Source organism: Cydia strobilella, chromosome 2 (assembly GCF_947568885.1).
Source record: "Cydia strobilella chromosome 2, ilCydStro3.1, whole genome shotgun sequence".
Taxonomy (NCBI): domain Eukaryota; kingdom Metazoa; phylum Arthropoda; class Insecta; order Lepidoptera; family Tortricidae; genus Cydia; species Cydia strobilella.
This window is the reverse complement of record NC_086042.1, coordinates 10,587,428-10,609,585: the sequence shown is the minus strand read 5'-3', so window position 1 is coordinate 10,609,585 and position 22,158 is coordinate 10,587,428. Positions and strand designations below refer to the sequence as shown.

At 35.8% G+C, this 22,158-nt stretch overlaps 1 protein-coding gene and 1 long non-coding RNA gene across 2 annotated transcripts in view; one reads left to right on the top strand and one right to left on the bottom strand.

The window, feature by feature from the left end:
• Positions 1–22,158, bottom strand: part of LOC134751878 (uncharacterized) — a 203,201-nt gene that overhangs the window by 121,377 nt on the left and 59,666 nt on the right. The window lies entirely within an intron of this gene.
• On the top strand, positions 11,363–19,121 carry LOC134751760 (trans-Golgi network integral membrane protein TGN38-like). Its single transcript, XM_063687226.1, has 4 exons — positions 11,363–12,465; positions 13,857–13,994; positions 16,162–16,289; positions 16,908–19,121. The coding sequence occupies exons 1-4, from the start codon at positions 11,448–11,450 to the stop codon at positions 17,043–17,045; spliced, it is 1,422 nt and encodes a 473-aa protein (XP_063543296.1). The 5' UTR covers positions 11,363–11,447; the 3' UTR covers positions 17,046–19,121.

The window sequence follows — 22,158 nt, the reverse complement described above, 5'->3', positions numbered from 1 at the left end:
ATATATATACCGGCGGCTGATCGTAAAATCAGGTTGATTATGAAATTCCATATCGTGAATCGTTAAAATCATTGTCTTGTTCCCTGAGTTGACGGAGCCCCGCTACGCGGGTGGGGCCCTCATTTCTGGACAGTTTGCCCTTTGGGCATCCGAAGCATCCTAACGTACCAATCCTACCTTTACGATCGGCCTGATTTTACGTTATATATAAATACACTTTTTGGCGTACTGTTGGCTGACACAACATGTATAAAAAATCTGACAGGTATACTAGAAATCTACTCAGTGGATTTATTTAAATGTTTGACTTTAACTTTTCAATACTGGTGCCTACTAAGGGCCACTTGCACCATTCCACTAGCCCTCGGTTAATTGGTTAAACCTGGAGTTACCATGGTTACCAGTACAAGTTGACACTGGGTTAACGGTTTAACCGCTTAACCCCGGGTTAGTGGGATGGGGCAAGTGGCCCTAAGTATGATACATTGAATTAGATACAAAGCAACTCAAAAAGTTCCACAGTTAAAGTCAAATGAATGCCAATGCTTTGAAACAAAAGTTGAAAATTAATTTGGAGCTTTCAACGAAAAGATTCTCATTAGCCACGAGTTTATTAAGAGGATAGGGGACGATCGATTCTCCATACAAACGTAGTCCTCATTTTCCTCCGTGAATATTGACATTTACGCAAAATATTTTAAACAATTTAATGTATTTTAATCATAGCTATTTGAAGGATTTCGTGGTTTTAATTAGTGATTTGAGAAAGAAAAGCTTGTACTTTTTACATAACGGTATATTGCACAGCATTTGACAGATGACAATACAAAAAGGCGCCAGAGGCGACGAATAAAAATAAAAATAAACTGGCTGCGTTCTAAAACAACTTAACAGTATTCATTTAATATAGCTAGTGGTCGGGCCGTTTTTTTTTTTCGTTTTTTACTTTATTATAGGAGTTAGGAGCTTTTAGAGTTTTGAATGGTTAGTTTATATGGTTATATTAAAGGTAATCATGGTCTATATCCCGGTCAATATAAGGTTAGGAGCTTTTGAAAATTTGTATGAAACTTGTTTTTCGCTCCTAACTTATATTAATTCAATTCAATTCAATACATTTATTTCATGTAACCAAGACACAATAATTGAAAAATCGAACAAAATCAAGCGGGCATAGCTATCATTAAAATACTTTGATGTATTTTAATATGATTTTGTGCAAAAATATTTTCAATAAAAGGTTAATATCCACAGAGGGAAATGGGGAATCCGTTTGTATGGCAAACCGGTTTCGAGGCGGTCGGTCGTCCCCTTTCATCTTAAAAGTACTTTATTCATGAGTAATGACAATAAGTAAATAAAGCTCGTGGCTACTTTTTATTGAAAAAGCTTTTAATCGTTTTATTAACTTCGGCTAAATATATCCATAGTACAAGACTAAAAAATTGTGAATGAGATTACAATCCACTGCATTGTAATTTTGCAAAAAACTTTTATACAGTGGTTTTTTACAAGAACTATCAATATTTTTTTAAATTTCATAAGGGTTTAATTTTAGTAAGTGGCATCAATTTGATATCAAAATGCAAGTTTGAATTGACTTCCTGTATGCATAAAGTGCTCAGCTGTGCTACGCCGTAGCGCGTAGCATTTGTAGCATGTTGCCGTTACATGTAACTGATGTAACGATAGTAACGCTGCAGAAGTCTGATTTCTATACTATGAAAGTACATAAAAAGATAAACTGAAGTTACTTAACCCTTGAAGTGGCAGGAACCGCCTCGCGGACAAATAACGTCATTTAAATTTGGAATTTGATTAAATAAAAGAAAATCGAAATTCCTTCAACTCAAAATTAACTCTGTTGCTAACGACGACGCATGAATAATCATGTCATTAACAGACAATGTACAGTATAAACTCCGTTAACCTCGAGGTATGGCTAAGTACATATAAGGAAACTGAATAACAGTTTCTTTTTTTTTTGTAAAAGTAATTAAATACTGCATATAGCGTTGTTGTAACATGGGCATGCTATTTAACTTAACCAAACAATTAAAAACCGAGATAGTACTTGCGTTTAGTAGCAAATGCATACACTCATAATAAACACTAATCAATATGTAAACAATCGTTAAGGCAAGTGTACTCGTTCATAGGGGCCTTATTGATAAAAGTATTTTTTTTGATTATCTCCGAAATGCAGTTAATTAGAATAACGGTATCTTTGAGAAAGTAACTTAATTTAAGCTCAGGAATGCACCCTTAAAATGAAAAGAGTTTAAAAAACACCGTATATATTTTTATTATTTGTTATTATCGCAGCAACAGAAATGAATACGGACCGTGCTTCACGATTTTTAATATACAGCCCGCGCTAAAGACAGTTCAGGACAAAAGTCGTAGGGAATGCAATAAACGGCCAAACTTCATAACCAGTTTCGGTTACGGTTATGCCCGGAAAATAGTAACTGATAATCCGTTACGGTTATTTCCGACAAAACATAAATAAGTTTTCGATAAATTTACAATCAAGTAATTAAAAAAAAATACGAAAATAGAGGTACAGTATTAGGGAATGCAATGTGAGTAGGTATAAGTTTTCGTTTTTGAATAAACTTAATATAGGTAATATTCAATCAAAATATTTCAGATTTGGTATATTTTCGTTATTAAAGTACACGAATGACAAAAATTATAGTCACAGGCGTCACAGCCAAAAAAGGCAGGATTTTGTAGTCATCAGAAGACCAAATGTAATTACATATTGTAAATAGTTTTAAGACCTCTGTAACCCATGTTGACAAATAAATGATCAATCAATCAATCAATCAATCAAAATCATAGAATTTAAGTCATAAATAAATAACCGAAAATAGCCGGGTTATTCGAGTTTCCGATAATCGGTTATGAAATTTTGTCAAAATAATGGGTTATAACCGGTTATAACCGATTATTTCGGTTACGGTTATAACCGATTCGCATTCCCTACTTATAGTGTTCTCTTCGGCGCCCCCCTTCCGATATTAAGCTTATCCCAGAAAAAAAACAACATGTATGTACGCATGTTTTGAGTTTTTGACTTTATAAATCCAGACATTTCGTAATTTTGTTGTAAACCCTGCCGTCAGGTTTTGTACATAGGACTCGTTATAAATTTTTAAGCTTTTTCCCATTTCGACTTGAAGTTTTCAACTGATATGGCGTTTGTTTTATGTTTTAAGAGTTTCTGCTTCATGTCGAGCCCATTATTTTTCAATGGATCGTAATTCAGAGCAGTTAGGAGGAATAAGGTGTTTTTCCACAAATTAGATATTGTTGGGGTACGTGGTGTTACTATACCACTTTATCGCTTTCTTGGATAATGGAAAAAAAAAACCACCTTTTACCAGTATTCCCAGTAGTTACCACCAACTCGATGTGGTGGTGACTACTGGGTTTTTTTTTCCAGTGGTTTTTACCTTTTGGTGGGAAAAAAATTCCCAGTAGTTACCACTGGTAACAACTTAGTGGTAACTAGTGGGAACCCGTTTAAATATGCTTCAATAGCGTCATCTATCGACAAGAAATGCTAGCAAAGAAAGAGGGGATGAACACGGGCAATGGAAATGTGGCGTACAGATTCTGAACGCTCTAGGCTGGCTACGTAAGCATTCGTTTTGTCGTTAGATGTCGCTTTAAGAGGCAAGAGGAGTGGTCATTTCTCCATACAAACGTACTCGGCTGTTTCTTCCGTGGTTTTTGAAGAATATCTGACCGTGCAGGTTGCGATTGCGACAATTTCATTGTTTGGTATACTCAATGCTACAGTCACATTTCTTTTCACAGTCAGATGACTGATACATATAGATATATCAGAGCTTGCTCAAAAATATCTGAACAAGCACTCTAACGTCTTGATAATAGAGGCAATATTCGAGATATTTGTGAGGTCCATGCCCGCTCCAATATAACTGATGGCGACTGTACATGGGGTTTCACGAAATATCAAACAAAGTTTGGTATACCTAGCTTTCTACCACTAATTAAAACTTAAGAAAATAAATGCCTCAAAATGACAAAAAACCGGCCATTTACATGTTAGTACAAGCACAATGGAGGATATAATTGATTGGTAATATTGTTCCAATATTTCGTGACGTGAAACAGGAAACCTGACCTAAAGGTTTCAGCGAAATGGAATATGTAACTAATAACTCCTATAAGGTCCCTTTGGGCAGCTAAGAATGTTCCTGTTAGTATTTTACTGGTAAGTATTTATTTAGGTCGGTAAGTACTTTAATAAATAAATTTATTTTGCTAAACAACAGCCATACAGCCTACCTACCTACCTCAACCGCCGAATAGACCCGTTTGTAGGGGCCGTAACCCGTAATACAATCGCTTGAAACTCGAGAAGATATGAAGCCTATTTATTCGTGATAGGGTAAGACGGGGACAATTGAAACACGTTGTGATTGAAACAAGTCCAATTTCTTGAAAATTAGGTACAATACCTATGCATGTGACGCAATACTCAGGCTATGCGGTCAGTCATTCTTAAATCCTGAACCAATAGCGCTCGAGCGCGCGAACAACGCAGTAGTCTTGAGGAGCCGTTCAAAAATTTCGCGGTATAAAGTGAAGGACCTGTGCTCGCATACTTTTTCGTTTAATTTTTTTACTTATGGGAATTATGGAATATTTTAACTGCCATTAAACAGCGAACAGCGAGTGTTGTTTGTAAAAAATATTGGTCCTTGAAGTAAAACATGTGACGTAGGGACCATAGATTAGTATATGTTATTACTGTAAGTAGGGACGGTTGAAACAACGTACTTGGGGACGATTGAAACGTTTCAAAGTTGATTATTGATATTTAGACTTCTTTTTTTTTCAAATAATACATGCTTTGTGAAAAAGGGAGTGACAGTGATTTCATTATGGTCATGATTGAAACATTGCTGTAATTGAAACTTTTGACTTTTGTATGAAACACAATTATTATGTATTTATACAAAAAATCCTTATCGTCATATCTTGTGTTGCATTAAAACACGTTTGATTAAGGTACAAGGTAATCACAACGAAGTCTAGATATATATCTTACAATTTTTTTTGCATCCCTTTCTTTGATCAAGATCTTCAGACGCAGATAAATTGTGAAATGTTTGTAATTTTTTTGCGATTTTTGATCTCATTGAATACAGTGCTAGTTATTTAAAAAGATTAGAAATAACAAATTATCTTTCCCACATAGTGTTTCAATTAACACACCTATGGGGTCAATTGACCCACTCTTCCCATCATCATCATCATCATCATTGGCCACGACATCTATAGCAGATGATTGTTGCAGCGTCGGGTAAAATCAGGTGTTACGGGGAGGTTGATTGCAACGTCTGCGATGACTGAAGAGTCCAATACCAGAGCGACATCATCTGCCACAGCAATCACAAACATGACGAGAGTCCAAGGGAGGAGGTCTAGCAGCGCGGAGTCTTTTCTGCCTAAGATTCTCTAACCAGTCTTCGTCATGTTTGTCTACACCCGCTTTGAGATCTCTACGCCACTCTGGTCTCGTTTCAGCCTGAGACTCCCAATTGTGAGGCTGAATATTGAAGCCCTTTTGCAGCAGTCCTTAAATCTAAGCTTAAGAGCCAACAGGAGCCGAGACCAAACTCAATTTTGAGATTTGAAAGAGAATATCGTCGTCGCGCTGACGGGGGCGGTACCGCGTACCGAGGGACTATCCCAGTGTGTGTGGTGCACGCACACCGACGCGCACGTTATTTGCGCTCCTCGCCGGCCTCACGCCGCTCGCGTTTTTAGTAACTAAATTCAATATCCTTCTACAATATTCTTCTTCTATAGTAAAAAAACATAACATAACATGGACATACAAGAAAACATTGTTGTATAAAAACATACAAGATAACGGCTGTTAAATTAATCCAATTAAATATTTTTAAATATGATAAACAAAAATATTAAATTATAGTCGTGAGTATTTTAAAAGTAAAACTCCCTTATACCTTGATTTTAAACAAAGTATTTTACTTATAACTTACTTGGTTCGTATGAATTAGTGACATACCTAATTAAAAAAGAAAGCTATAACTCCCGCGGGAACAATATAGGCCTTTTCCCTTCAGTACACCTGCATGAAATAAGATCTTTTCGAGCAAGCGTCTTGAAAAACAAATTTGCCGCTCTCCGGCTCCGTTGAATAGAAAAAAAAAGCCTCAGGTTAGATAAAATTATCATAATAAAGAAACATGTGACATGTGATATTTCTTACTTTGGTGTAATTATACAGTTTTATTGATGGTCCGTTTTTTTATTTATGTGTCAGATTTTGATAAAAATAGGTATAAATTGAAGAGCTCCTAATTCTGATCGGAATAAATATGAAACCCAATAAATAAATAAATAATAATAAATATTAAATCAATATTATAGGACATTCTTACACAGATTGACTAAGTCCCACGGTAAGCCCAAGGAGGCTTGTGTTATGGGTACTCAGACAACGATATACATAATATATAAATACTTAAATACAAATAGAAAACACCCATGACTCAGGAACAAATATCTGTGCTCATCATATCATATCATCGAACCCAGGACCATCGGCTTCACAGGCAGGGTCACTACCTCCTAGGCCAGACGACCGGTCGTTGCCCAATATTTTGGGACAATAGTCTAGTCTACAAAAGGTTCAAGGTGGTGAAAAAAATAGTGTAAGCTGTTCGCATAAAAAAACCGCAAATCGATGTACAGGTTAGCCGTTTGGTACACGTATATACTAGTCAAAACAAAAATTTTGACCCGCAGTTCCTAAAAAAAATTCCCTTAGGAGGGGAGTGCTGAAACCTTTTTTTGTATAAAAAAACCTTTTTTTTTAAACCTATCGTATACTTCTCATCTATCATACGAAAGGGCTTTTTGAAGCGATTCTGAAAATATACCACATCATTGCATTTTAGCCATTTTTAGGGTTCCGTAGCCAAATGGCAAAAAACGGAACCCTTATGGATTCGTCATGTCTGTCTGTCTGTCGTCCGTCCGTATGTCACAGCCACTTCTTTCAGAAACTATAAGAACTGTTGAAACTTGGTAAGTAGATGTATTCTGTGAACCGCATTAAGATTTTCACTCAAAAATAGGAAAAAAAAAATTTTAGGGGTTCCCCATACTTAGAACTGAAACCCAAAAATTTTTTTTTCATCAAACCCATACGTGTGTGGTATCTATGGATAGGTCTTCAAAAATGATATTGAGGTTTCTCATATATTTTTTTTCTAAACTGAATAGTTTAGTTTGCGCGAGACCGAGAGACACTTCCAAAGTGGTAAAATGTGTAACCCCCCCTCTAACTTCTAAAATAAGAGAATGATAAAACTGAAAAAATATATGATGTACATTACCTTGCCAACTTTTACCGAGAACTGGTTTGAACGAGATCTAGTTAGTAGTTTTTTTTTAATACGTTATAAATCGTAAACCGCAATTTACCTTTCACTCACGTTTCACATAAAAATACATTGTTTAAATTGTGTAATGTACGGAACCCTCGGCGCCCGATTCCGATTCGCACTTGGCCGGTTTTTTCTTAAATTGAAAGAAAAAGAATTTTCAAAACATACCAAGTTTGGGCTCCTCCAGATACGATATGGCTGATTTTTTTTGTACAAATGATACGTGATATCCTCATATGTAACCCCAAAAAAGCAATAAAAAATTTATTTAGTTTTTTTTTTCAATACAAAGTGACACAGTTCTACTTAACCCTTTAACTTGACCCCAAACTTGGTGTGTTTTGAAAATTCTAATTGTTTTAATTTACAAAAAAAATGGCTAAAATGTAATGATGTGGTATAATTTTAGAATCGCCTCAAAAAGCCCTTTCGTATGATACCACACACGATAGGTTTTTGGAAAAAAAATATGTTTTTTTTTTTCATACAAAAAAAATGTTTCAGCATACCCCTCCTAAGGGATTTTTTTTAGAAACTGCGGGTCAAAAATTTTGTTTTAACCTCTTAGTATGCGTGTGCCAAACGGCTAACCTGTACATCGATTTGCGGTTTTTCTTTGAAATTGGGCTTGTACGGCTGCCACTAATAGAGATACTAACTCCTAAAAATACGTATGATACCTCATTGGATTCAGAATGATGTCTAGAAAAATGTATTCGAGGCGTTTATTCCCACATAAAAAAAGTTCAAAGCTATTAACAAAAAACGGCCAAGTGCGAGTCGGTTCCGTACCATTACGCAAAAAACGGCAAAAAATCCCGTTTGTTGTTTGGGAGCCCCACTTAAAAAAATATTTTATTCTGTTTTTAGTATTTGTTGTTATAGCGGCAACAGAAATACATCATCCGTAAATATTGCAACTTTTTAGCTATCACGGTTCACGAGATACAGCCTGGTGACAGACGGACAGGCAGATTGACAGACAGACAGACAGATATTATTTTAAAGGTATTAAATATTCTTTTAAAAATTAGGAAATAATATGGTGTATTTAAAACATATCATGGAATATACTACGGTTATAAATTGATATTATGTAAAGTAATTTTTTCAACAAGTTAGGCAATTATTAAGTAACCACATTTTTTTCGAACTTTCGTCTTTGTTGTAAATAAAAAAAAAAAAAAAATTGGCGTAAAAAGTATTTCGCCTCGTGGAGCCCCTTTCATGAGATCACGTCACAAAAGTTTTAATAAAATTAATACTTTGTTTAAAATAAATTTTTGAATAATAGTGATAATTGTAAAATATAAAGCAATATAATAATACGTACTTAGAACTGATACTTTTCTAAATAAAGAATGAATAAACTAAATTGTGTAATTAATTTTTAGTGCAAATCACCACAATTTGCTTCTAAAGAGCAAATCTGTGACCAAAAATTATATATAGTTTTAATTTTTCGTTCGTATATTCAGATTTGTGTATGAAAATGTGAAACTATTATTTCTAAAATCAATTATTCGTCCCTAATTTACACAAAATTTATACCAAATTTGATCTCATATCAAGAGATAGGTAGAAATAGAGGCAAACTGGACCGCAGAAGCCGACTTTTCCCCTCCCTTTTTGGGGGGTAGCCAGGACTTAATCTCGTAGCTAGTGCGTCAGCTCAGCTTTGTATGAACCAAGGAATAATAAATAGTGTTAAACGATATCCCCTGAGGCCAAAGTGCATACTCACTTTACTTACTTCGCCTACTAAGAGGCAAATCGCGACTTTGTTATGGTTTATCGATAACTTATCACATCACTAGATTATCGACTTTCAATGTCGACTATTGCCCATCACTTTTCTGTCCGTGTACGTATTTAGAAACTTGACCCCGCCCCTAAAATTAGTGCGATAAGGACAACTGCAGCTTAGGCGAAAAATCCTGCGTAAAAATCTCAAAAATCGAGGTTTCGTACTCGACTGTTTCCTCCTCCAAAACTTAAGCAATCGTAACCAAATTTGGAAATCTAAATGATTATGAAATTGTCTGTGTCGGACTGTTTTGATTTTTTGGCTAATTGATACCAGTTTTGAATACCACGCCTCTCATTGCGGCATAGTCAGTGAGGCCATTTTTGGCCATGTTTGAAGGGCTCTAGCGCCTTAAAAAACAAAAATATCAAAATAAGCAAAACACACCGACACAGATATTGACAATATTAATCTGTGTTGAAAAAATCATTCCTCTAGCTTCAAAAACCAGGGAGGAAACAGTCGAGTACGTTTGTATGGAGAAATGACCACTCCTGTTGGCTCTTAAGGGCGTCCAACCGGCCCCTGGCGTTTGCGATTTGGCCCAGCATGACTTGGCGTGGGAGTCTGGTAGAGTCCATTCTATGTACATGGCCAAGCCAAGTGAGCCTTCTTTGCTTAAGGATTGCTGTTATAGAGGAACAACGCATGGCATGGAGAGATCATATGAGCAATCAAACTGTGCTATCCCACTCTTCCACATTCACTTTAATTCCCTATCATTACGTAACCATGGGCGATAGGCTTTTCAAACACGTTTTATTTAAAAACTAATTAAACAACCTTTAATAATACAGGCACACACTATTCTAACTGTAAAAATAAAATAGTTACGGGCGGTTAAACATAAAGTGTTGTGTCCCCGTCCTACCCTACCTAGTTTTCCTTTTAAGTTCACTTACCTACACTGTACCTAGTGCCGTGATTATATATAAAACTATATTCACCAACCCCGCCGACCTCGTCCAGACCGGATCCCCGTTCGTTGACGTCGTAAGGCGACGAGTTCGCGACAGCGCTTAATGCCGTGGCAACACTAACGGGAAACGGCGGAAAATGCCGTTGGTTATCGCGATAATCAAAGTGTGGGCGTATGAAAAACGTCCATTTAACGCGTTTCCCGGCGTTTCTCGTTAGTGTGGCCCTAGCATTACGCAGACAGGCCCAGTGACGAGAGCGGGCCGCCGCCGCCGCCGCCACGACCAACAGGGCGACAAGGACGGCCACTGCTGCCGGCACGCTTGGGGCCTGCTGCTATAGAACCGACTATAGCAGCAGGCTATCTATCGAACCATGAACGAGAACGGCATGCGCGCCTAGGACCAAAACGCTTCATACACCTTAATACTTAATTGAGTACCTAGTTCTAACTGGCATCCTACGAGTAACTAGGACCCTACAAATATCTTCCTAGTTGGTGCATTGAATTATTATTAATTTATTGGGACAATAACCCTTACCTCATCAGGTACCATCCCATCGGACCTACATATTTTTGCACTTGAACATTTTTTTTTTTCATTTCAAAATATTGTTTGAAAGATGTTCTTATATTTCGTGAAACGGAATACGACCCTTGCTCGCTTATAGTATATTAAGGTCTCTCCCGGCGCGAAGCCGCGAACGCGAATGTGGAGTCGATTTCGCTGCATAGCTGAATAGCGAACTAGACTCCACACTCGCGTTCGCGGCTTCGAACGCGAACTTGGGGCCTTGAGGCGATGCGGTAGTCTGTTACGATTTATATTAAGGTCCCTCCACACTCATGCGCGAATCACGGCGAGAACGTAGTTTGTCAAAGGACTGTCTTATTTCAAACATAGACAAAGAGAATCATACTATCTTTGTCTTACACTAGTACTAGCACCCAAAAGAAAAGAACGAGTATAGTTTTTTTTTGTTCTTATTTACTGACAAGATTTGCTTGACCAACTATAGTTTGCCATTTGTTAAAAGGTTAGTAGAGCCCCATCTGCGAAAAAAAAAAGCGCTCGAAGCTGTCGTGCGTGAAGTGTCATCAAGTGTCATGTTATCATAGCGTAACTTATGTATACTCAATACTGAGCAATACTGAGTTATTTCCATTTCATTTCATTCATCAGTAATTCGTGAGTTACGAGAGGAATATAAACAGTATTTTGTTCTTTGTGAAATCCTGGAGTATTTCGTCCGAAAAAATGTTGCGTTACTCCCTTATATTGTTATTAGTAAATATTTACGGTCGTAGTTTGGGAGGACCTGTACCAAAGCAAAACAGTAACGGTAAAATATTGATAAGTAACCTGCTGAATGACCTCAGCAAACAATGCAAAAACGAGTTCGTACTGAGCCAAATTGAGAGCAAAAACATCACATGCGATGTAGAAATGAACTATCACATTGATAATTTACAATGTTTGATGTTTTATGACTCTAACCGTCTCCTGTGTAACCTTACTGCACTGAGTACTGCTAACCTCGCAACAGATTTTAAGGCTAAAATTAACGAAAAACAAAACGTCTCCGCTTTCTGCAGCGAAGCCTCGCATTTCACCATTCCTTCAACATCCTACCAAGGTATGCTTACTATGGTGTTCCGAAGTTCCGATGACTGTAAAAGAGTTTGCACTGATGATGACATAAGAACTGGTGATACACACTTCTTCTGCAAATATTACAAGTGGTCATTGTTGAATCTCCAAGTACCAAGCTTTGTTCAGGGATCTGTACCTACTGTTTCTGCTGGTTCAGGACCACCAGGTGATTTACACAAAAATGATGCAACAGCAATTCAGGGAATGCAACAGTCAGATGGACAAGTTAAAAAGACTTCAGATACTGTAGATACTAATACGCAGTTTGTAAAAGCTGGGGAAACAAATCAACACACATCCGAAGTGGCCAAACCAGAGTCCTCTTCGGCAATACAGTTGACTGTTTCACAAAATCCAGGAAGTCTTAATTTGCCAAGTAATGAAAATGGTAGTAAGACGAGCACTCAAAAACCTGTAGATAATGAAGAAACAGCAGACAAAGCAGAAGACGCGAATCGTGGTGACTCAGTTGTGGAACCAATTGATGCTGGAAATGAAGGTGGCATTGAGAACAATCCTGGAGAGATTAAGGATCCGGATGTTTCAATGCAACAAATTGAGACTCCTAAACATAAGATAGTCTTGGAAAATGAAGATACTGATGACACTGGAATGGACATGGGTAAGATTTTAATATTCTTTTTCTCTTCTCTTTTACTACTATGTCATAACCAAAATAAAGGTCATTAGTTACTATAATGTCAACCTTACTGAGCTGATTTTGATAACTGAAATGATTGGGTTTTGTGGTCAGGAAACATTATAAAGATAAAGATATTGAGTATTGAGTATTAACCTTTCTAGACCCAGACCCATATTCTAGTAAATAGTAAATATGGTTACCCAGGGAGTTGACGGGTCTCGAAAGGTTAAGCTATGCACTCCCTAAAGTTGTTTCTAAACAACAAAAAAAATTGTTTAAAACACTTTTTACTTTTAAATAAATTATTTACTTTTATGACTAATTTGAAGAGAATTCCAATAAAATGAGATAAAACATATTTCAAGGCTGAATAACCTCTTAAAAGTTCGCTTTCAGGCGGGCTTCCACCAGTATGCGGCACAAGCATATTCAGTACAAGAATGCTTGTGCTGCATACTGAACCTTTACATTCCATCTCCAGTATGTATATAAAGTTCTTGGTGATCACATCTGCTAAAGTTTTTAACTCCTCTTCTGACTATATATTCTATTAAAATCCTTCAACAGGTTCAGATGTAGGTAATCCTTTAAACAACATAAAAATATTCAAATGCTTTTTTGATATTTTTTTTACACCCTTATGAAAACATATGAAAACATCCGATTTTGATAAAATTTTGCACTGCAGGATTTTTAAATATTATGAGGAAAAAAAACAGTGTTAGTAATATTTTATCTTGACTAACTTCTGGTTAGTACCGGCTTTTAGTTTCCTTGACATGTTTTTTATAAAGTTCAGATAGAAGAAATTTTATTTATTTTCTGAAGCTGATACCAAATCCTTTTACTTATTCCATGATACATACAAATAATTTTTCAGTCTTCGGTAATTTTCCGGTGGCTCATGCCATATTTAATTGGCCTATATTTATTTTTTATTTTTTTGGACTGTGTAGAAATTTGAGTTTGCAATTTGACCTTTGACCTCAAAATCCATTAATTTGTAAAAATTAAAAAATCCAAAACAAGGTAACATAGAACCTACTTTGTTCATTACGAATCAGCTTGATTTGGTTTGTTATTTTTATTTCTGTAAGATATATTTATATATTTTAAATGTATATTTTGCGGAGACTTCAATGACAAGCATTCCCCAAACTATGACTTCCGACTTTGTGACTTTAAAATAAATAGTTTCAGGTTCAGGCCCTGGCTAGTACATTTGTATTAACTAACTAATTTTAGCTGTTTCAAACTTGTCTATGATATATCATTTGATATTTACCAGTTCCTTTTCAGTAATGATTTCAAAAGAACATGATTTAGGTAAAAAAAAACTTAAATAATATATGTGAATTGTGTTATTGCAGATGAAGATGAAAAAGACGCCAGTGATGACGGAGATGACACAATTGTTGGAGATTTGGAAGTGAAACAAGAACAGGAAGCTAGCTCACATAAAAGAATCGAAACCCAGGTGTCCTTGAATGGAGACGGGGCGCAAAGGGGTAAAAATAAAAATAAAAATCACCACAGCAGCTCAATCTAGCATACTTTCAAGAACACATTTTATTTTATTACATATTTTGGTCTTAACTAAAAACCATACATATAACCAATGGAAATATCTTTAATAACAACCTTTACAATAAGGGTAACCCAACCACTCTTGATATTTTGTAAGCTGCAGAGATAACTGACCCCCTCTGCATATAAACTAGTTTGCAAGGGGGGGGGGGGGGGTCAGTTATCTCTGCAGATCACTGTACATATAACTTAAAGTTATGCTCACAATTTTCCAAGTATATTTGCTTGTTTGAGCTTCTGAGGTGAAAAACTGTTGTGACTGACCCAATAATATCTTATCCACATAAGAATCCGTGGTTTTCCCGAGGGGCTACAGTATAGGGTTCTTCAAAAAAGGAGTGTACAGGTTTTTAAAGGGTCGGCAACGCGCATGTAATATCTCTGGTGTTGCAGGCGTCCATAGGCTACGGTGACAGCTTACCATCAGGCGGGCCGTAAGCTTGTTTGCCACCGTCGTGGTATAAAAAAAAAGAATCTTAAATTAAGTCATGATTTACAATAACATCAAAATTATGATAGTAAAGATGTATATGTATGTTATTCTTGTGCTATCATATAATATTTGCTCTATAGGTACTTGTTTATGACCTTGCTAATGTTTGTACAACTGTGTAATGTTAGCAATATAAACATTGAAAAACGCAGAATCGAGTGCTGTTTGGGTTGATCAGTGATCACATTTGTTTTGTGAATTTTGATTGAAATTATTGTTAAATTAAAACACATCACACTACTTACAAAATTATGGATTTTCAAGTAGATAAATCAAGAATAATATTGTAAATAATTTGTATAATGTTATTAGTACATTGTAATACAAGTGTGCTAGGTCGGTCATTACATACGAGGCGCAATAAGAAAGCCGATATGTGTAATGTGTGTGTAACCAATGAATACGATTTTTTTTTTTTTTTTTTTTACGATAAACAATTGAAATTTGGGTTTAAATGGATTGATACATGTCGCCAAAAGCGACTAAAAATAAATAGTGAGTAAAAACCGTACTGATAAATATTTTTAAATGGATTTGTTATACAATTTCCATTCCCCGATATTTAACTCCCCATTCCATAAATAACGATACATAACATTCGCATAAATTGTTAATTGAAAGTACCCTAGAGAAATACTATAAAAATGTATACCTAATCATGTTATTAAAAAAACACATGCATTTTACTTTCCTCATATTCGAAATGAAAAGTAGAGTGTTTAACTCGGGTGAAAGGCATCATGTCATCCCTTGGTTAACAATCATTAACGTGGAACTTATTGAAACGCTTTTAGGCTCATAATACGAAATATTACGCACGCGTGCTTTTTCAATATTATCGCACTTGTGCGGTAATATATGATAATCCGATCGAGTTAAGATTGAAGTAATTGCTAATAATATGTATGGAAACGGACAGACCTTCTTTGCTCTTCGCCCCGCCGACCGCCTGCCGGGGCCCGCCCGCTAGCGGCGGGTCGAGGGGCGGCTGCAGGCAGTATGACATATGCAGGACTTTTAATAACTGTTTTAATAATTAAAATTTCGATTAATATGTAAATTCCGTTTTTTTTCTCGCAAGTGTGTTGAAAAACGTCGTATGAAACGCGTGTGCATTGGTCATTCATATCGGCTTTCTTATTGCGCGCTCGCTTTTAGCTTGCGCGCACAATATCGCCTCGTGTGTGTGTGTCGTGGCCGCTGAACGTAGCACACTTGTATCACAATGTACCTAAAGACGTATTTACCAAACATTCTTCAAACTTATTAAAAACAACATTTGCTGTGATGTGACTGATGTGATATAGGTATTTTGGCTTTTTTAGGGTTCCGTACCCAAAGGGTAAAAACGGGACCCTATTACTAAGACTCCGCTGTCCGTCTGTCACCAGGCTGTATCTCAAGAACCGTGATAGCTAGACAGTTGAAATTTTCACAGATGATGTATTTCTGTTGCCGCTATTATAACAACAAATACTAAAAAGTATGGAACCATCGGAACCCTCGGTGCGCGAGTCCGACTCGCTCTTGGTCAGTTTTTTTTCTTGCGTGTGCTAGTACCTATCTGATATAATGACATAGCTATTTTTTTCTAGAGTTTTTCCAAAATCCTGATGGGTTTACAGAAGATGACGACCATTTCTTCCCCTTCTTCATGACCGCCGTGATAGTCGTTGTGGTGTTGTACGTCTTGTACCACAATAAGAACAAAGTAGGAAAAATGGTAAGTACAATAAAAAAGTTTAGCTTGAAAGTTAACCAGAAACGTTTATGATTATTGGAAGATGCTTTGTTTTAGTCCCACGGAAATAAACACCTACCTATGGACTTTACAATATTTCTATACAAGTATAACTTACGGTGCCTACTACGATTAGTCCCTTTTCACGAGCTTTTATTTACTTGCACCTGTTCCGTTACCTGTCCGATAAAGCTGAAAATTTGCATACATCTGTGACAATGCAATATTATGGTACCATCGAACTGATCTGATGACGGAAACAGGAGGTGGCCATGGAAACTGTGTGATAAAACAATGCAACCTAATTGTGTTTGGGGTTGTCAGAGTTGTCTCGATCAGTATTAGGTGCCTGTGAAAAGAAAGAATCACTAATTTGTCAGTTAGTGATCTTTTACATTATTTTGCTTTCATAAGTAATATAAACTAATTTTTTAGCATTTTTCAATATTTGTCAGTAAAAAGATACGTCAAAATTGTTTACCTTTTTTTCTAATGCTAAAACCTGATCCCTGCCAATTTAAAGCGACAATGTGCGTGTTCCTTGATGAATATTGAACAATTGGAATGTTTTTTCACATAATTACCGTTTGGTTATTCCAGTTCTTCGGTCTAATAGTGGAGGGTCGGCAGCCGGGCCGCCGTCGCAACAGCCGCGGCCACGCCTACCGCCGCCTCGACACCCTCGAGCAGGCTATGAGCGCCAACACCCCTGCGCCGCCCAGCAAAATCATCTACTGAACCCTCTAGTCTCCTTTAAATTGAAAGGTGTGAGTAGGTACCTATACATTGATATACTACCCGTGGTACCACCCGTAAAGTTTGGCCCGGAGGGCCTACCGCCACCGCCAACATCGAAATGACGAAAATCGTTATCGTCTACACTATTGCTTGAATATGTAAGAGCGATAGAGATGCAGATAATGACTTTTCGGCGGTAGTTCCTTAGAATTCACGCCATGAGTCTTTTTATAAAGCGTACCTTTCCAGAGTAACCCGAGGAAGGCGTTTCATGGCAGATTTGGGGCTCACGTCTGGTTGCTGGACTTAAGTGAAGGGGTCGATTATACCAAGTGGCTTTGAGCTATCCATTATCTCTAGCGCTAAACATCTAAGCATATTCAAACATATTCGGGAATTCCGACTTCCAATAAAAGATTACTCTTACGCAAATAGCGTTGGGATGAAATGCTTCAATGTCGACAATATTTCAGTAGCGGCATTTTGCGCCACGGTGAATCATTTAGAATTATAAGTCATTATGTATTACATATGGCAACTTTGTTGTTAGTATTTTTCTTTCGAATTACATATTTGTTTTTCACGTACCTAATATAAATGTAATAATAATCACATGTTAAAATTACAATTTCATAGAAACTTCTTAAATTGTAGATGTGTATACATCAAAGTGTAATAATTCAGAAAGTACAATAGGTATGTAACGTAGGTATGCCTTCATTATTTAATGCTTTCATTACGTTCATAACTGTGATGTCTTTTGGTATTTTTTTTAGAGATTCGTTATAGAAGAATAGTAATGTAGCTTACATTTATATATCCTTCACCATGTCAACCTAAAATGTGTCATGTCATAATCATGTAAAAAGTATCGTTTCGGATCGCATATGTATTATTTAAATATGTAGAATGATTTTCCTGTACACTTATTTTCAATTCCTAAATTAAAATTAGTCTGTGTTTATTAAAAATATTATCCCATTTAGTATGGTAGAAACAGGTTTATTCATCGTGTTCGATGTATAATTAATACGGTAGGTACTATGTGTTTGCTGTACTGAAAGAGTTAATTTTATATTCAATTACATGTCATTCAAACAAAAAAGTATTTACTATAAATTATTTTACTGAAACCTATCCATACTAGCATCTCGGAAATTCTAGTGTAGGTGACAAAACAAGGCTTAAAAACAGTGTCTGCGACGCATGTGAGAGAGCGCAAACAAACAACCATAACCAAACTATAAAATAGATGTGTAAAGTCGAAAAAGACTTACTGCCTTCGCACGTTTTTACTTAATTATGTTGTCTATGATAAAATCTATAAGTAAACGTAAGCTATCGAGCATATTGTTGTAGTTTCTTCTTCTATGCTTGCCATAGAACAAGTTTAAACTCTTATTTTTTTCAAGCAGAAACGTCTGCGAGCGATACTACAAATGTTTATATCAAAGGAAAAAAAATGGAATGATTGAAGTGAACTATTCCATTTTTCCTAAAAATTTTAAGTTTAACTTTTACTTATTTATCTTTTGCTTGTTTGGCATTTGTTTCTGTTGGACAGAAATCGAAAAAAGTATCATCTTTCATTAATTATCACCACATTTGCACAAACACTTTTATACATATAATATAATGCACTGACAATTTAGGTTGTGATAGCAGCAATACAGTAGGTAATTATAATTTAGCCTTACAGTGTGTGTGCAATTATAGTCCATTATGGTTTGCGAATAGGCGTAAGTTATTAATTATTATTAATAATTAAATTTTGTAAACTTATGACGCCCTTAACGAATAATACTCGTTTGTTTCAATGTAGGTAGCCTAGAATGTTTTATCTATTGTTTTATGTTTTTATTTCAGAATAGTATGAACTTGACGGTCGTAACATAATAGAAAAGTCGCTCCGTAAGAGATATATTTTGTACTGTACTTATTTGCTATATTTTTGAGCCCAAACCTTATTTACGTTTAAACGGATTTATTTTTGTTCTAATGACATGTAAATAGTTTAAGTATTTATTTAAGCCCATTAAGGCACTTAAAGTAGTTTTTAATATGTTTGTAATTTTTGTATTTGTTAACACAAAATCACATAGGTATTCAGTTCATTTTCACCACGTGTTGTAATATGATCTAATTAGGCACACATATTTATGAATATTATTATGCAACACTTATGATAATATATGTGACCTTTGTAGCCAATATTAAATACTTATGTCAAACAGCAGGGTTTCAATATTCATATACTTAAATATTTCACAGTGAAGAGATTGGTGCCACTTGATTTTGTATGTAATTGATCTTATGTTTAATTAGTGGCTTAGGTTTATATGTATGTGATATTCTTGATAATGGCTGTAGGTAATATTTGTGTTATATTGTACATTACCTAAGTGTCAACATGTTGGCTGGAAATAAACTTTCAAAATCGAATGTATTTTTTTTTGCTCATGGTCATTCGTAGTTTAAGTTGTTTTAACAATTCTTAATCTGTGTGGCGTTTTCAATAGGCCCTTTTTCCATGCGAAATGTAACAAAAATTGGTAGATAGGTACCTTGTCTGGTAGGTACTATCAATTTTATAGTTACCTACTTCGAAGTTACGCTTTTTCATAAAAAAGATGTCCCGTGGGTGTTAAGTATTTGGTTAAAATCTATTCAATCTATTCAATAAGGACAGCAAATAAATAATTAATTGGACAAAACAAGGTAAACGAAATGCTAAATATATGTTATCGCCATCTGTGCCATCTCGTTTTAAATAATATCTAAAAGGCTTCGCCATTGTCAGATCAGCTTATAATGGCGCTCAGTAAGTGCTCAACTTGCCGATAGATGGCGGGCGTGATTGTTTTCAGCGAAGCTGTTCAAAGCCATTTCAAAGCTTTGTTTAAAATCAAAGATAGATATAACTCCGTAATAGATGGATACAGTCTAAGGAAAAAACGTGCCTCGAAAATCAAGAAAATTTGATTCTCGTTCAGAAGGCGCTACTAGTTTTGGCCTACAGTCGTATAGATGGCGTTGACGGTTTCGTTTGTTATTTAACAATTTTAACGCATATCAGTGAAAGAACATGGGTCAAAATCATCAAAATAATTAATGCAAATAAAAAAAATCATTTATCTATGTTTAAATACATTTTATCGTATTTTTACAAATCTTCAATTTTAGTTTTAAAGTGTGTCGACAGATGGCAGTGAATTTATTGGGGTTACAAAATGTACTATGACAGTACCGCTCTAGTATAAGTTACTCTATATTTACTCGCCGCGCTTATCGTTCGTTATTGAATCAAATTTGCACGTGCACCTAACGCGGGCTATCCTACAATTGGCATGATGACAGTAACAAAGAATCATGGAAATAATGGTTTCAAAGAAACATTTATGTTAATACGATTCCAAAAAATAGAAAGCCACATCATGGAAAAAAATTACAAGCCAAAACTCGCTGGGGGCAGATTCACTTAGCTTATCCTGGCATGGCCTTTGAATGTAGGTAATTAAAATATCGGCTATCAATAACGTAAAGTAAAAATTACGAGATGAAGGTTTGTTAATATAGACCATTAATTTATCGCTTCTGTACATATTAGTAGGGCACAGTGCTCGAACAAATTTTCGAAAATGTGGACACGCCGGACAATAGCACCAATTTTTTTTCAGGCACTTGTTAGGACAGACCGTCGACCATATTTAATTTTATGGCGGCCATTTTGAATTATAGTTAATTATTAATATCTCGAGTTCTAAGTTACTTAGAATCACAAAATTGGTGTCTAAATATACATATTTGGGGTCAGGGAATTCAACTAGATAAGTATTTTACCGATATCTCAGTCACTAAATTACTTGAAAATACAAAATTGGCGAGCAAAAAACGCCATAAAATTACGTTTCATGTATGAGAGCACTATTTAATTTATTTTTATGAATGTATGTTAAAGCAGCAATAGAAAAACAACTTCTGTGAAAATTTGAACAGTCTAGTTATTGCTGATACGCAGACAGCCGGATGGAGGGCGAAAGCTTAGGAACACGGTTCTGTTTGATATGCTTTGGGAACTCCACGAATGGGGAACTCAACTAAGAATATCTAGTTGAATTCCTTGACCCCAAATATGTATATATATTTAGATACAAAGTTTGTTCCTATCAAATTAAAGGAGTTGGTTCCTATCAAAAACTTTAAAGCTATGGACCTAACAAGTACCTGAAAAAAAATTGGTGCTTTTGTCCAGCGTGTCCACATTATCACCTGAAACTGCCCTACTATATTATTGTAGGGTAGTTATGGACAGGGACCGGACAACCCTTTCCGCGATAAAACCCTTTCAATGGGCGACACTTAAACACGGCTAACACATTGAAAGACTTTCCCGTTTGAACTGCAAGCCCATTCATACCCTTACCTTTGACTAACCCTTACCGAAAATAAGGCTAGCTCTTAATAAGGGTTACCCTTATCTTTAAGCGCTTTTTAACCGACTTCAAGATTTCAAAAGGAGGAGGTTATCAATTCGGTTGTATGTTTTTTTTTGTTTTTTTTTTTAATGTTTGTTACTCCATAACTCCGTCATTTCTGGACCGATTTTGAAAATTATTTTTTTGATTGTAAGTATATACATACAGATTGGTCCCGTTTTTGTCAAAACGCAGTTCTGATTATGGGATCCATGAGGAATCGAGGGAACTCCTCAAATGTTAAAGGCTTACATATAGTGATTTTAGAAAAGTGGGTTAGGTTAGAACTGTGACCCTTACAGAAACGAAATGCTATCAGAAAAGTAGGTTAGGTTAGGTTAGAACTGCGACCCTTACAAAAACGAAATGCTACTAGAAAAGTGGGTGGTTTTATCCCCCATTGAAGTCGGTTTTTTTTTCTTAAAAATTATTATGAAAGTTTCCCTTTGCGTGAAAGAGACAGGATTAGTATATATCTACGGTAGTGTATAAAAAGGAAAGAAAATACGTGCCTAGTCAAAGAACGCCGCCGTCGCCGCCGACGATCGCTTGGATTCGAAGTAATGTGTGCTTTATGAACAAGGTAGATGACTTAAATTAGCACGCTTATATGCTAAAAGGGAAGCCCTTTATAAGGC

What these genes read in the sequence shown, in the direction of transcription:
- LOC134751760 (XM_063687226.1), top strand. Translation starts at nt 11,448, where the DNA reads ATGTTGCGTTACTCCCTTATATTGTTATTAGTAAATATTTACGGTCGT. An exon ending in TGGAGACGGGGCGCAAAGGG is followed by an intron (nt 13,995 to 16,161) that starts GTAAAAATAAAA and finishes ATTTTTTTCTAG; the next exon opens with AGTTTTTCCAAAATCCTGAT. An exon ending in AGAACAAAGTAGGAAAAATG is followed by an intron (nt 16,290 to 16,907) that starts GTAAGTACAATA and finishes TGGTTATTCCAG; the next exon opens with TTCTTCGGTCTAATAGTGGA.